Below are 14,984 nucleotides of genomic sequence, written 5' to 3'. Positions count from 1 at the left end.
ACCATGCGTTCGACCCATGCGGTAGATTCATTCATGTGTGTGACGATTATATTCTGGTTTGTGGTTCCATACCTTAACGCAGGCCTCCCGCATGATGTTCTTGTACATGACGACCTCCTGGGGCTCTTTCACGAAGAGGAACTCCCGATTGCAGTCTATCCAGTCGTACATCATCTTCAGCAGGTTGCTGAGGAGTTGAGCCTCGTCTTTCGGGTCCGCTGAACTCGGTCCATCGCCGCCGGCCGGCGGCGCCCTATCAAGCAGCAGGGCGCCCAGCCGTTGCGCGAAGCTGTTGCGGGAAGGTGCCACGGCGTCGCATGCTGACTGGCTAGCATCCACCAGAATGCGCATTATCACCTCAGGCACGACCCACGGAAAGCTCTGAATGCCTCCCTCTGACGCCTGCAGCTCGTACGTGACCTGCACAGTGTCCTTTTATTATCTCCAGGTGTCGCCAAATTGCCCGTGCTACTAAACAAGAAAAGTACAGAGAAAGCGGAGCCTTGAAGAGATCCTCCAAGAAAAAATAATGTCGCTCAATCCAGCAGCGTTCACACTAGTATAATTAAAGCAGACACTTGTCAAAATTTTCTATGGAGCAACGATTTCTACTAAAGGATTTTTTTTCATCTCTTGCCAATAGCACGGGCTTCCCACCATATGTGCACGCATGAACACTTGAAATGTCAACAGTAATCACCTAATATGCATGCTTCGTTTTTTTAAATGCGAAGCATTTGTCAGCGAACTTCGGCGACTTTGAGCATGTCTGTCTGTCTGTCTGTCTGTGTCTGTCTGTCTGTGTCTGTGTCTGTCTGTGTCTGTCTGTGTCTCTCTGTCTGTGTCTGTGTCTGTCTGTGTCTGTCTGTCTGTGTCTGTCTGTCTGTGTCTGTCTGTCTGTCTGTCTGTGTCTGTCTGTCTGTCTGTGTCTGTCTGTCTGTCTGTCTGTGTCTGTCTGTCTGTCTGTCTGTGTCTGTGTCTGTCTGTGTCTGTGTCTGTCTGTGTCTGTCTGTCTGTCTGTGTCTGTCTGTCTGTCTGTGTCTGTCTGTCTGTCTGTGTCTGTCTGCCTGTGTCTGTCTGTCTGTGTCTGTCTGTCTGTCTGTCTGTGTCTGTTTGTGTCTGTCTGTGTCTGTCTGTCTGCCTGTCTGTCTAGCCACCTACAACTTTTAGCTCTCCTGGCCGTTTAGATAACGGTATCAATACCAAAAATTATATGGCATATTATGACTGAATGAAGATAATAACTGACTAGTCATAACATGCATATCATGACATGTATGTCATGAATGTCATGATTTACATTTCATGGTTTTGCTGCTTCTATGACATTTTGCAAAAGTGGTATTCTATTGCGTGACTGCATGGCGAACATAAGTTACAGACCTAATGTGGAAATTATGATATGCATGTCATGATTTTCATGTTATGACTCGTCATGACTACACGCTATGCTCCTGGTGCACTCGCAGACGTTTCGCTAGTTTCACATATACCAAGTTTTTATTACGTAAATAGACTACGAAGATAAATGACACATTTAAACATAGTAAACTTGATATGCGTGTCACATCACATCACATCACTTTAATACCTTAAAGACCCCCATGTAGGGGGTATTACATAAAAGGAATGTAGTCATGCAAAACATGACTACATTCTATTTTCATAGTACACTTGCGGCCATTTCGCTAGCTCCACATATACCAAATTTGGTATCACATGACGTGAATAGATGACGAAGGTAAATGACATGTCCAAAGATGATAATTATGACATACTTGTGATGTAAAACATTAATATATGCTACGCTCATAGCGTGCTCGAAGCCGTTTCACTTGCTCCACATATTGACGCAAGGTAGGCTGGCAACTACAGTAGCCAGCCTCTGAGGAGGACAACGAAGTAGTTCTGTGTGTGCGTGCTCTGGTGTTCACGTTTTTGGCCCTTGGATTACGAAAGTAAACGCCCTATTTTTTACTTGCGTACCTGTGTCCTTGTGGCATTTTCTGGTGGAGGTGCTGGGTACGGTAGATGATACGGTCCCCTGAGAGCACCCCTGACGCAAGTCCATCGAGTAGCTCAGCAGAGCTTACCCCTGTGCACGTACGTTCCAGCCGTCGTCTCCAGAGACTCGAGCCACAGCACGGTGTGCTGCTCAAACACCGCCTAACGTCACCGCACCAGCATCAGCCCACCTGGTTATCAACCAGCCCAAGACGCCGAAGACATTTCACGGAGCTGCTTTTGAAGATGCCGACGACTGGCTCGAGCATTTCGACCGGGTCGCCATCATCAACGATTGGACCCCAGAGCGTAAGCTACGCTATGTGTACTGCTTCCTGGAGGACTCCGAGAAAACCTGGTTTGAGAACCATGAAGCAGCGCTTACGTCATGGGATGAGTTTCACCGGCAGTTCCTCAAGGCATTTGCCCGAGAGGACAGGAAAGAGACAGCGGAGCGTGCTATAGAGGCAAGGATTCAAGGCCGTAACGAAAGGGTGACGACTTACGTAGAAAACATGGATCGGCTTTTCAGGCGTGCAGAGCCCTATATGTCCGAATCCGAGAAAGTTCGACACCTAATGCGTGGTGTTAAAGAAGAGATTTTTGCCGGCCTGATTCGAAACTCGCCTGCTACACTTGCGGAGTTCCATGAGGAAGCCACTGCCATGGAAAGGGCCCTTCAACAGCCAGCGTGCCAGGCAGTATAACGGTGGTGTACACCCAGGTGAGCTCACTTCTGTCACTCTCGGCAATGACATCGGCACGTTGCGAGAGCTTATCAGAGCTCTCATTAAGGAAGAGCTACAAAAGATGCAGGTGACTGCTTCACCTGTAGAGCAGCTCTCCATTGCGGAGATGGTACGTGCCGAGCTACGGCAAGCCGTTCGCGCTCCCCAACCGTCCGAGGCACCACAACAGAGGCACAGCGTCGACATGAGCTACGCGGAAGCAGTGCGACGTCCTCCATCGTGCAGTTCAACCAGCGTATTTTACCCCAATGAGCGACACGCTCAGCAAATGGAGGTAGGCTTCCGCCCTCGCAGCTCACCGTTGATCGCCGAAGCAAGACCGAGAAAGAGTGACATCTGGCGTACACCCGACCACAGGCCCCTTTGTTTCCCCTGAGCGAAAGTCGCACACGTCTACCGAACATGTCCATACCATCGTGTGGGTCTCCGTGGATTTTCGCCTAATGCCCCTCGTCCACGACCTGGCGAGCGACCACAGGAAATAGAGAGTTTCATCTCGAATCGTCACAGTATCGAACATCGGTCGCAAGAGCCTCGCTCGTCGTCGCCTGCTCGCTACAGGTCACAGAGCCCAGCCTATTCATGCGGCGCTCCGAGACGCCGTTCACCCTGTCCTGCAAGTCGGGAAAACTGAGTTCAGCGACCTCCGGAGGTGAGGCCGCTGACGCTGACTCTATGGAAGATCCTCCACTACGACAACAGCGACGGCAGAAAAAAGATGTACAGACGCAGTCAAACGTGGTACGAAGAGTGGTGACATCAAACATTGCGGTAACTGTGGACGACGAAGACGTAATGGCGCTAATTGACACTGGAGCAGACACTTCCGTTATGAGAATTGGTCTTGCCTGCAGACTGAAGAAGGTTTTTACCCAGTGGGCTGGGTCGCAGATACGTACGGCAGGAGGCCATCTTCTCACTGCGGTGGGTTGGTGCACAGCGTGAGTCAGTATTCACGGATTTACGTATCTCGGAGATTTTGTCATACTGCTGAGTTGCTCGAGGGACCTCATTCTCGGACTAGACTTTCTGCGTGATAATGGAGCCGTGATTGATTTGCAAGAGTCGTAGGTGACGTTTTCTACGGCACACGCTTTAGCACGCAACCCTCACGGCAGTTACGTCAATGCTTTGAGAATTGTTGACGATGAGGTCACGTTACCGCCGAAGAGTAGCGTGTTCACCTTGGTAGCCTGCGGCGTTTTTGATGAATTCAACGACTATGAAGGTATTGCAGAGGCAAATATCCCGCTTCTGCTCAAACGAAACATATGTATAGCCCGATGCCTTGTTCGGTTAGAGAATAAACGCTCTCGAGTTCTGCTGAGCAACTTCAGCAATGAGTTCCAACACGTTCCTAGAGGGACTACTGTCGCTTTCCTCAGATAAATCGCCAACTTTTCTGATGTCAGCGCATCGGATACGACTTCACCGCATGCAAAATCTTGTGCTGACCTGGGCAGCCGCATTCACGTTAATCCAGACTTGCCAAATTCACGAAAAGAGCGGCTGCTGAACCTCGTGACGGAATTTTCGGACTGCTTCTCCACAGCATCTAAAGTCCAACGTACTACCGTTACAAAACACCGCATTGTTACCGAGGAGTCGGCACGGCCTCTTCGCCAACATCCATACCGTGTGTCCACGAAAGAAAAAGAGGTGATTAAGCGTCAAGTTCGAGAAATGCTGAATGATGACGTCATTCAACCCTCGACAACTCCGTGGGCGTCACCTATTGTCTTAGTAAAGAAAAAAGACAACACACTACGCTTCTGCGTCGACTATGGACGGCTTAACAAAGTCACAAAACGCGACGTTTACCCCCTGCCACGGATTGATGAAGCCTTAGACCGTCTACGCCACGCCCAGTTCTTTACATCATTAGATCCCAAGTCAGAGAACTGGCAAATTGAAGTTGACGAGGGCGACCGTGAGAAAACCGCGTTCGTGACACCTGACGGGCTCTACGAATTTAAAGTGCTCCCTTTCGGTCTCTGTTCCGCTCCCGCCACGTTTCAACGCATGATGGACACTGTACTAGCTGGACGACGTATCTGGACGACGTGGCAGACGTATCTTGTATACTTGGATGATGTCGTTGTGTTTTCAAGTACGTTTGACGAGCATATTTCAAGGCTAAAAAGTGTCCTCACTGCAATAAGGAGAGCAAACCTTACTATCAAGCCCGAAAAGTGCTACTTCGGCTATCAGGAACTCAAGTTTCTTGGCCACGTGGTGAGCCCGGGGGGTGTTCGACCAGATCCGGAGAAGTTGGCTGCCGTTGCCGATTTCCCTCGTCCTGGAACAAAGAGGCTGTTCGGCGATTCCTCGGACTTTGTGCGTACTACCGCCGTTTTGTCGAAGGATTTTCGAAAATTGCGGAACCTCTTACAAGACTAACACGGCCGATGTACCTTTCGTATGGACGGAAGAACAACAACAAGCCTTCGTAGAGCTGCGCAATCGACTGCAGACCACTCCAGTGCTGGCACATTTTGACGACACTGCCGACACTGAGATAAACACAGACGCTAGCAACATAGGAATCGGAGCCATTCTAGTTCAATGGCAAAAGGACGCAGAGCGTGTGATCGCTTACGTGAGCCGCAGTCTCACAAAAGCAGAGGCTAATTACTCTACCACCGAAAAAGAGTACCTAGCAGTCGTTTGGATCATTAGCAAGTTTCGGCCCTACCTATACGGCCGGCAATTTCGAGCGGTCAGTGACCACCATTCGCTCTCTTGGCTTGCCAATCTACGGGATCCATCAGGCCGCCTTGCCCGCTGGAGCCTCCGCCTCCAAGAGTACGACATAACGGTGGTCTACCGATCAGGACATAAACATACAGATGTTGACTCCCTGTCTCGTGCTCCTATTTCCCCGACGTCATCTGACAGTGAACAAGATTTACCGTTTCTTGGCATCGTCGATGTGGTGCGGATGGCTGAGCTTCAAGGTGAGGACACTGAGCTACTTCCTGTCATCCAGCATCTTCAAGAAGAATACGTTATCGTCCCACGCCGGCTCTCGGGTGGTTTAACAACGTATTGCCAGCGGAACAATGTTCTCTACAAGAGAAATCTTGAGAGCAGCCAGGAAACTTTCCTCCTCGCCGTTCCAACGGCACTGCGTGAGGAAGTTTTGCAGGCATGCCACGACGATCCTTCGGCCGGTCATTTAGGCTTTGCTAGGGCAATAGCGCGCATCCGAAAGAACTACTACTGGCCACAGCTGTATTCATTCGTTCAGCGCTATGTCCGCACCTGCCGTGACTGTCAGAGGCGTAAAGTTCCACATGGAAAGCCCGCCGGTTTTCTCCAACCTTTACATCCACCTCAAGCACCATTTCAGCAAATGGATATGGATCTTCTTGGCCTCTTTCCTACATCATCTTCAGAAAATAAGTGGATAATCGTCGCAACCGCCTATCTGACTCACTATGCAGAAATTAAAGCTGTGCCTAAGAGAACTGCAGTTGAAGTCGCCAGATTCTTTGTCCACGACATTGTTTTGCGTCATAGTGCACCTGCTGTTCTCATAACCGATCGCGGAGCAGCATTTACGGCAGAGTTATTGCAACAAGTCACCAAGCTGACGCACACCAACCACCGGAAAACAACAGCTTATCATCCCCAAACGAATGGCTTGACGGAGAGGTTAAACAAAACACTGGCCGACATGCTATCTATGTATGTTGATGTAGAGCACAAAACGTGGGATGCGATTTTGCAGTACGTCACGTTTGCTTATAACATCGCTGTGCAAGAGCCCACAGACCTAACACCATTCGAGCTTGTTTATGGCCGTCGCGTCACAACACCGTTAGACGCTATGCTCCCCGTAGACCAGGACAACAGCGGAAATGACAGCGTTGACGACTTCGTTGAGAAAGCCGAGGGAGCCCGCCAGCTTGCACGGAACCGCATTCGCGCGCAGCAAGATATCGACGCTCGCCGTTACAACCAAGACCAAAGGAACGTCCACTATCAACCAGGTGACTATGTATGCGTGTGGACACCAGTTCGACATTGTGGGCTTTCGGAGAAGCTATTGCGACGCTACTTTGGCCCATACGAAGTTGTGCGCTGCCTCAGTGACGTGAATTACGAGGTGGTTCCCCAAAGCTTTGACACCAGTTTAAACCTAAGACGTCCACGTCCAGAAGTAGTCCATGTAGTACGGATGAAACTGTACTGCGCCCGCGAGTTATGAACAGTTCAGACTTTTTCCTTATTATCCACAACAGCGTGGGCCTTTTTTTTTCGTTGACGTGATATTTTTTTCATGGCCACCTCTATAGCATCTCAGCCAATCGACCGGGACGGTCGCTCTTGAAAGGGGGGAATTGACGCAAGGTAGGCTGGCAACTATAGTAGCCAGCCTCTGAGGAGGACAACGAAGTAGTTCTGTGTGCGCGTGCTCTGGTTTTCGCGTTTTTGGCCCTTGGATTACGAAAGTAAACGCCCTATTTCGTACCTGCATATCTGTGTCCTTGTGACAATATTGCGTCACGTGATACTAAATTTGTTATCAGGTGACGTGAATATACGACGTTAGGAAATGACATATCCAGACATGATAATGCTGATATGGAAGTCAATTAAGGCATAATTTATGTCTGCCTTGTAACTTTGTGCTCATTTTAAATTGACATATCAACCGTCCTCATTCCTGCTTCGCATATTACCGATTCCCACAGTGCGAGGAAGCTGTCAATTTTTTCCCGAAAGTACCGGTATATATGTTAGCATAATTTCGGATCGCAAGCCTAATTATTAACTATTAAATTAATTAAATTAAATTATTAAAATTATTAAATTAAATTAAATTAATTAATAACTATTAAACAGCTGACCGTCACGGCTACGCTCAGCCATAGGTTATTTTATATCCACATTTCATTTGTTTGACTGCGCAATGCTCACACTTGGCGTGACCCTATAAAAATAGTATGACGGCACTCGTGCCTTGAATCGCAAAACGCCCCATACCGCACAACGCCCACGACAGATTTTTTTTATTTTTAAATTGAAGGCCCAGAATAAACGCTTATGTGCTTCAAGAAACGAAAATGACAAAAGTGAAATAGGTCTTCGCAAAACCATCCTATCAAGTGATTTTCTTTTTGTATAAGAATGCAGATTCTCGAAAAAAATTTCTGAACTTTACACTGGTTCTTTCAATTACTAAACAATGAGTTTATTTACTTCACTAAAAATAAACTGAAAGCTTTTTCATTTCTGGTCTATGCAAAAACAAATCGCTGTTTTCTCAATATAACTATGCAAGCACTGACGTGTGCTCAGAAACTTAAACTCAGCAGGCAAACCTCAGGCTCGGCCCAAACCTGCAAACACTGGCTGTACCTAGTTTCACCAAGAGGACTGGTTAGACTTCAGGTTCAGTATGAGCGCCCGGCCTAAACCTAGTGAAAACAATGTGCTTAGAACCACATTTACGGAATCAATGCGGCAAATAATACAAAATAGGCATGATAAAGGCAGTGAACAGTTGGAGGACGTTTAAAGGGGCCATGTCATGGTCGCCAAAAATTTTTAGGTTTTCGCAAAAAAAAATTACAAAGCCTACTGTGCCCGCCAGCAACTGCCATTTTTTCATTGCCTATGGGACGTCATGCAGCGGAGTCTTCAACTTCTACGAAAATCTCAGCAGCTCTAAATATTTCTATTTCAAGGCCAAGCTGAACAAAGCTGAAATATCTCGATTGCATGCGCAGCCAAAAATCCTAGTCGCGCGCCGAAATGAGGACGTTGACACACAAAGCAGCTTGTGAAGTCAAGGCACGAGAGCCATGACTGCGCCAGTGTTTCACGACTACCGAGCTGCTCACGTGCTTATGGAAAGTTAATTTACGAGTGGCATGACTAAACTCGCTCAAGCATCGTAATCGCGTTTGTGAAGGAGTACCCCACAATACATCGTATGAAAAAAATTGTACCTATGGCCCCTTTATTAGTGAACTGACCATAGTTTTCGCAGCCGAATTGGTCCCGTTCTAAAAGTATTCTGTATACAGGGGCAGCTCTGACAATTATGAAACTGAGGGAATAGTACATAACTGAACTTGAATGGATGGTTTAAACGTTTAGATAGCGTAACTATATGGTGGTCTTGAGACGTCCCACATGTCAATCAACGTTTAGGCAGGAACGAGAAAGGCACGTAACACACGCAAAAGCGCACACTCGCGACCAAATTTTATTCTTCTGAAAGCTTAGCTTGAGAATCCTCAAGCATGCACACAACACCACAGAAAGCAAAATAACTATCTGAAAAACATCGTTTGATCAAAACCTATCGTTCAAAAACCATACTCATTTTGATAAAGAGTTACAGAGAGAACGCTGACACCAAGATCACGAGCTTTCTGTATGTAGAGCCTCAGCCAGTTCCTGTGTCACCTTGTCTTTTTTCTTTCCCAAAATGCTTGCGTTGCCTAGCAGTGGTTTACCCCTGCAAGCGTTGAAGTGATAAGACCCGGCCCCGTCCTTCAATAGACAGCGTGGGCTATGCTAGTCAGTCATTATTACACCGGCCAGTCTGGCCGATGTAAGACCAGCCGCAGCTCAACGGAATTTTTTTAAATTAAACCAGTTGAACATTTCATGAAACGAGAGTTGTTCGTGTGTTCTTTCTCACAATCTCTTTCTCTTAGCAGACGACACTCTTGTATCATCTGCTAAGACTATTTCTTTTGTGCAAGCTTAGAAAGGAAACTGAACACTGTGAAGAAGTACAAAACACCTATTTTTTTGTTGTTCATCTTTCTTCATTGTGTTCATTTTCTTTGGTTGGTTTCCGCAATAAATGTTTATCCGAGTTTACCCACTAGCCTATTGCTAAGTTTTTCTTACGTGTGCAGACGCTCAGGATACGGTACATGATACAGTGATTGTAGGGTACAGTAGGAACCTATACCTGTTTTGCAATACATGCTTTTTTTTTGCAATGAACCTTAGTTTATCCACACATTTTCTACACTCTTGGGGGCTTCGCGTTTCATTTAACAATAAACAAGTGAAAAAATCCAAATCGGTACCTCCTATGCATCGCTTTTAGAAACTATGTGTGATAGATTTATCGCCCGCGACGCCGCCGAATTTTCTGCGATACAAGCTCAATCTGCATGCGCTTACGTGGATACGTCATTCTTACTTATAAAATTATGGCCACAGGGCACAAGGTGAGTCGGCGGGAGTACAACGATACCAGCTCTTATCATCATTACGAATATATTGATGAAATGGGCAAACCTGGTACCACGCTGAGGCCTTCAAGTTCTCCTGCAGTTGGCTGACAGTGTGAGAGAAGAATTCCTCACGCGTCTTGCGAATCACGTGTTCCACTTGGTTCTCGAGAACCATAGACACGTCCGTGGGGTCGCTCTTTTCTTGCACGAACATGCCGAACTTGGACACCGCACCAGAGAGGGCTTCACTCTCGCTGTCGATGCGGTACGACTTCAGCAGCGCCCGAATCTTCATCGCGTACCTGCATGCATGAAGGCGCTGCCGACAACACTGCCACCGCACGTGATATACCTTCGACTACACCGTACTGTTCCAGGACAGCAAAAGCACAACAACAGGAAGCTTAAGGGCGACAGAAAATTAAACAATGTGAGACACGAGAGAAAATTGGGTGGTGTGCGGAATTCATATGTATTGGTTCATATCACCCAAAGCAGGCGGTAAATAAAGAGAAAGGTGGTCGTCCTTCCATGCGCCTTCGATAATCAGCTGCAGACGAACTGTGCTGTAGTTTCAAGTACATTGGCATTGTTTTGTGATTATCTGTTGTTTGTTTTACATAGATAAGTAGGCAAGCACACGTATGAGGTGGGCTCAGTTCGGAATAGTGAGTCCATACTGGGTACCAGTATGGACTTTGGCTTTCTATGACTAATACTGGTACGCAGAAGATTGTTCACAAATACGCCTGCAAATGGGCTTTTGGAAAACGCGTTAGCGATTCGACTTCGTTTTAAACCAGTGAACCAGGGACAGCAAGACCTGCTTGCAAAAACCTGAAATCAGCAAAATAAATTGTCCATAAGCGAAGGTGTTCTCGTGAATTATGGTTCACGCTCCAATAATTCCTATTTTGCGTGTAACAATCAGAGAGTCAAATCAGCGTGAAAGGTCATTCACAGAAGAAGAGCGTTGGTAATTCGGGCACCAAAGCGGTCCACGTAAAAATTTATTGCTTTCAATTATTTTATTTTGTTTTCATCGTGAAATATGCGGCAAGCACCGCAGTGTTCCCAGTCATTCGAGACCAAGAAGAATAGGGAGTGCACTAGTATGTATTATGTATTTTTTGCAATAACCATGGCGCATTTTTTTTTTGATAGGCATATAAACGGCGGCACTGTCACCGCAGCGAAACGCTACGCAGACATTTTATGAGTATCACCTTCGGTAGGAAGTCCTGGCTTCTTTCAAGAAAGCTTCTCGTCCTTCCAGCAGCAACCGCGGATCAGGTAACGTGTTCTCTACAACGTCCAGGTACTCGGTGCTCAGCTCAACCTGGTTAGACAAACCGCAAATTATTTATACTTTTAAGTAGCTCACAGTTGTCTGCGTTCACACTAGTGAACTGTGACGTAAGGAAATGGGAGCAATTGGTGTATTCTCGGGTGTCCGCTTCCTATAATGAACGGGTAGATTAAAGAGAATCTAAAGTCGAATACCACTTTACATCAAAGTAAAATGTGAATGTATGACAACGTCTAAAAAGACAAAAGTTATCAACAGAAACGCCCTATTCATCAAGATACTAAGGCAAATGCACGAGAATTCATGCTCTACGCGTAGGACATTCGCAAAATGATCCAGATTACGTGATAGATACCACCTAGTAATCCACTAGTAATCAAACTAGCTGCATGAAATCAGGAACCTTCAGTGCGCCGAGATGTAATAAAATGCTGCTTTTTTATCTCTGATTCATCGAAAAAAGAGCCGCCGGACGTTATACTATAGAGAATGGCGCGAGTTGCTAAAAAGTTCAGTTTTCGCTTGGTTAAACTGGACAGGTAATGTCATCTAGCGTGGCCCTGTTTAACTATGCAAGTCTGCCATCACAGAGGCCATGACAGGCAATCTTTCAGTGGTCATTGCAGCTGCTGTGTCTGCCGTTACTTTCGTTCTGCCGGGCAACGTTGTGCATGGCCGCTGTGACTTGAAACGATCTGCTGTAGGCGCGTTATTTGAAGTGCGCTAACCCGTTGCGGACCTCTAAAAATGACTTATTTCAAAATAAGCACTTCTTTGGCACAAAAGTAACCCTACGAGGTTTTTGGGCCGCTATTTTAACAATCAACGTCGACTTGAAAGTTGCTTTTGGTGTCCCTTTAAGACAGACTAATGTGGTTTTGTGACGTAAACCCCACAATTCATTCAAGACAGTCTACTGCCATGGCCATTTACAGTGCACTTTTTCATCCCGCAACCATGGTAAGGCTATCTTATCACGCGCGTTCAGATCAAGCTGCAACATTATTTGATTTTTGTGAAAGCGACAGTCAGTGACCAGATATACTACTGAAGCAAACTTCACAATAATTCCGGGGTACATTTCTAGTTAACCAGTACCCATACCTAAAGAGTAAGCACATTTCTAATTAACCAGTATCAGTTCCTTATAATATCCACCATCGATGTTAACAGCGGTGGAAAACACGTGCAATGATACGCGTTAAATGTCACCTCAAGGGCACTCCCTTATGACATGACGAAAAGAACGACCCAATCGTTCACGACCCTTACGCTACACATATAAGAGCGCATTTGAGCTTTGTTTACTGAAAGACCCTTAAGGCGACCTACTTTTTCTTGTGGTGTGAAAACGGTGAGACTTCAAGCGCGAGGTGCTTACCTTCTTGCAGTTCCTGTACAGCTGGCCCAGGACCTTTCGCGAGCAGTACGTGTTCTTGGTGCCCTGCTTGTCCATGAAGTCCGGGTACATGGGTGGCTTCTCGGAGTTTTGCAACCCTCTCAAGTCGCCGCACTTCGCGAAGTCCAGGTTGACCGAGCACTTGCGTGCCAGATCGCGGCAGCGGCGCGAATTGATGCCGGCGTCCAGCAAGTCCGCCCACACGAGGTGCGCATTCGCTATGAGGCCGATCTTGTCCCCCTTGATGTACTGGCAGAAGAAGTCAATCATGTCTTGCACCTGTAGGACAATCTTTTTTTCGTCAAGCATGCTCTAGACCAATCACAGTTCACGCACCATTTTGTACTAATGTTCGGGTAACGATTGTCATAACTTTCCGCAGTGAAATCGTTCCTGACTACTTATGACGATACGAAGAACGAGCACGTAACAGGTTCCCGCGTTTCCTTCCCCCTCCCTTTTTTAAGCACTGATCCGCCGATCGCGGGAACGGAATCCCGGCCATGACGGCCGCATTTTCGATGGAGGCGAAAATCTTTTGAGACCCTTGTGCTTAGATTTAGGCCCAAGTTAAGAAGAACCGCGGGTGCTAAAAACTTCCAGAGCCCTCGACTACGGCGTCTCTCATAATCATATGGGGATTTTCGGGACGCTAGACGCCAACAATTCTTGTATTTATTTCAGCACAATTCATGATGCCACAGGATATTCAAGTTACGTGAATAAGAAATGAAGCTTCGATTGGGCTAGGGTACCAGTAGTGAATTGTCTTCTACCTGGCTTTGCAATGCGTTCACCCACCCAGTCAGCTTTTTCTCACATGTATATCGCGCGCTATAATCTGATTTTTGTTTTTGTGTGTTTTCTACAGCGCAAGCGGAGACAAAAGCGTTTATCTGACAAGCGAGAAATCTCTACAGACTTAATGCGTAATTTACACGTGTTTTACGATGAAATTTGTGACGAGAAGAAAACAGTGCCAGTAAAAATGAGGAGTGAAAGCGAGATAAAAAGCCAATTTCTCGTCACTCTGAAAGAGTGATTTAGAAGCAGGAAAAGTGCTTAACACGTGCAACCTTTTATACAAGGTCCCAGACACGCAAACAAAGGGCATTTGTCTTTAGATTATTTTCTGTCCTCCCTACAAGATGCAGAGCATATAAAGCTCGATATCGTGCTCTGTATGTCTCCTGCAGCGTGTTAGCAGGGGACATACGATGAGCTGTAAAGCCATCACCTTCCCGGACGTATAGACACATCCACTGCTAATCTTTTATTGGTTCCTGTTAGACCAGAGTGAACAATTTATTGCATCTTGTGTAACTGAAAGAAATGTCGACGTGAACATTTAATGAAAAAAAAGCCACTCGCCTGAATCAGTGTTTTCTGCTCACGGGGTGGATCACTGTAGTAGTGCATTGGGCTGCTGTTTGTCTTGAAGATGAGATCAGCATACCACAGCACAGAGTACTCGTCACCATCGAGGTCAGAGCCTGCATGAGTTAATAGAGAGGTGCTTTGTTCAAAACTGAAAAAAAAAAGATTTGGTGCCTTACTGGTAAGCTTTACAAGCGGTATTATTTCTACGTATATTAGGCAACTTAGCCAAGCACAATACATTCCACTTCGCACAGGGTTTTACAGGATAGCAGGAAATAAGTGCATTGACCACTTTGTGTCAAGCAAGTTCTCAAGTAAACTACGCTGAATGACTGGCATGATATGGTAACATGCAGTCTTCCTTCATTAAATGAAGCAGCAAAACGTAGGGAGCTCGATGAAGCACCTGCAGTCAAGTTTTCTTACGAGCTACACACGAACATTATCCTTTCGAGATGACTTTCCAGGTAACTAGTGCTGTTTGGCCCGCACAAAGTTTATTCAAGCACTCAGCTCGGATGGAACGGCTCATCAGCAGCGACGCGACAACAACGCCTTCTGCTGGCGCTTTTCAGCTTCTGATATATCACAATGCACAGTGCTCAACTCGGCTGCCTATAACGACGCAGCGTCGTGCACGAAACAGCAGAGATGACATCTGCAGTCGCAAATACGCCACATCTGAGCATGCGCGGCGCCAGTGATGTACCTGCCTCGCAATACTGATCGCTGTTTATCGCCGCAGATGCAACAACCACTTCGGCCATCGAAAGCACTCTGAGCGATTTCGAGAACAAAAAACAAGAAAGAAAGACGAAGTAAAACCGTTGTCGCTGCGATAAGATATCCCGAAGCGAGAATATTCCTTTTTTTGTTTTATTTCGATTTTGTAATGTTGACAGTGATTCGACGGCCAAAGCAGTCATCGCGGT

General features: G+C 46.6%; 1 protein-coding gene across 4 annotated transcripts in view; it reads right to left on the bottom strand.

The window, feature by feature from the left end:
• Window positions 1-14,984, bottom strand: part of LOC119185871 (uncharacterized) — a 96,076-nt gene that overhangs the window by 15,827 nt on the left and 65,265 nt on the right. For all 4 annotated transcript variants that reach the window (XM_075879127.1, XM_075879128.1, XM_075879129.1 and 1 more), the window contains 5 exons: window positions 14,044-14,165; window positions 12,655-12,951; window positions 11,191-11,303; window positions 10,029-10,266; window positions 73-420 (listed from right to left, as the gene is read on the bottom strand). In XM_075879127.1, coding sequence (XP_075735242.1) covers window positions 73-420; window positions 10,029-10,266; window positions 11,191-11,303; window positions 12,655-12,951; window positions 14,044-14,165 — 1,118 coding nt within the window. The remainder of the gene's footprint in view (window positions 1-72; window positions 421-10,028; window positions 10,267-11,190; window positions 11,304-12,654; window positions 12,952-14,043; window positions 14,166-14,984) is intronic.

Source organism: Rhipicephalus microplus, chromosome X, assembly GCF_043290135.1.
Source record: "Rhipicephalus microplus isolate Deutch F79 chromosome X, USDA_Rmic, whole genome shotgun sequence".
Classification (NCBI taxonomy): Eukaryota; Metazoa; Arthropoda; class Arachnida; order Ixodida; family Ixodidae; genus Rhipicephalus; species Rhipicephalus microplus.
This window is presented reverse-complemented; position numbering and strand designations above follow the sequence as displayed.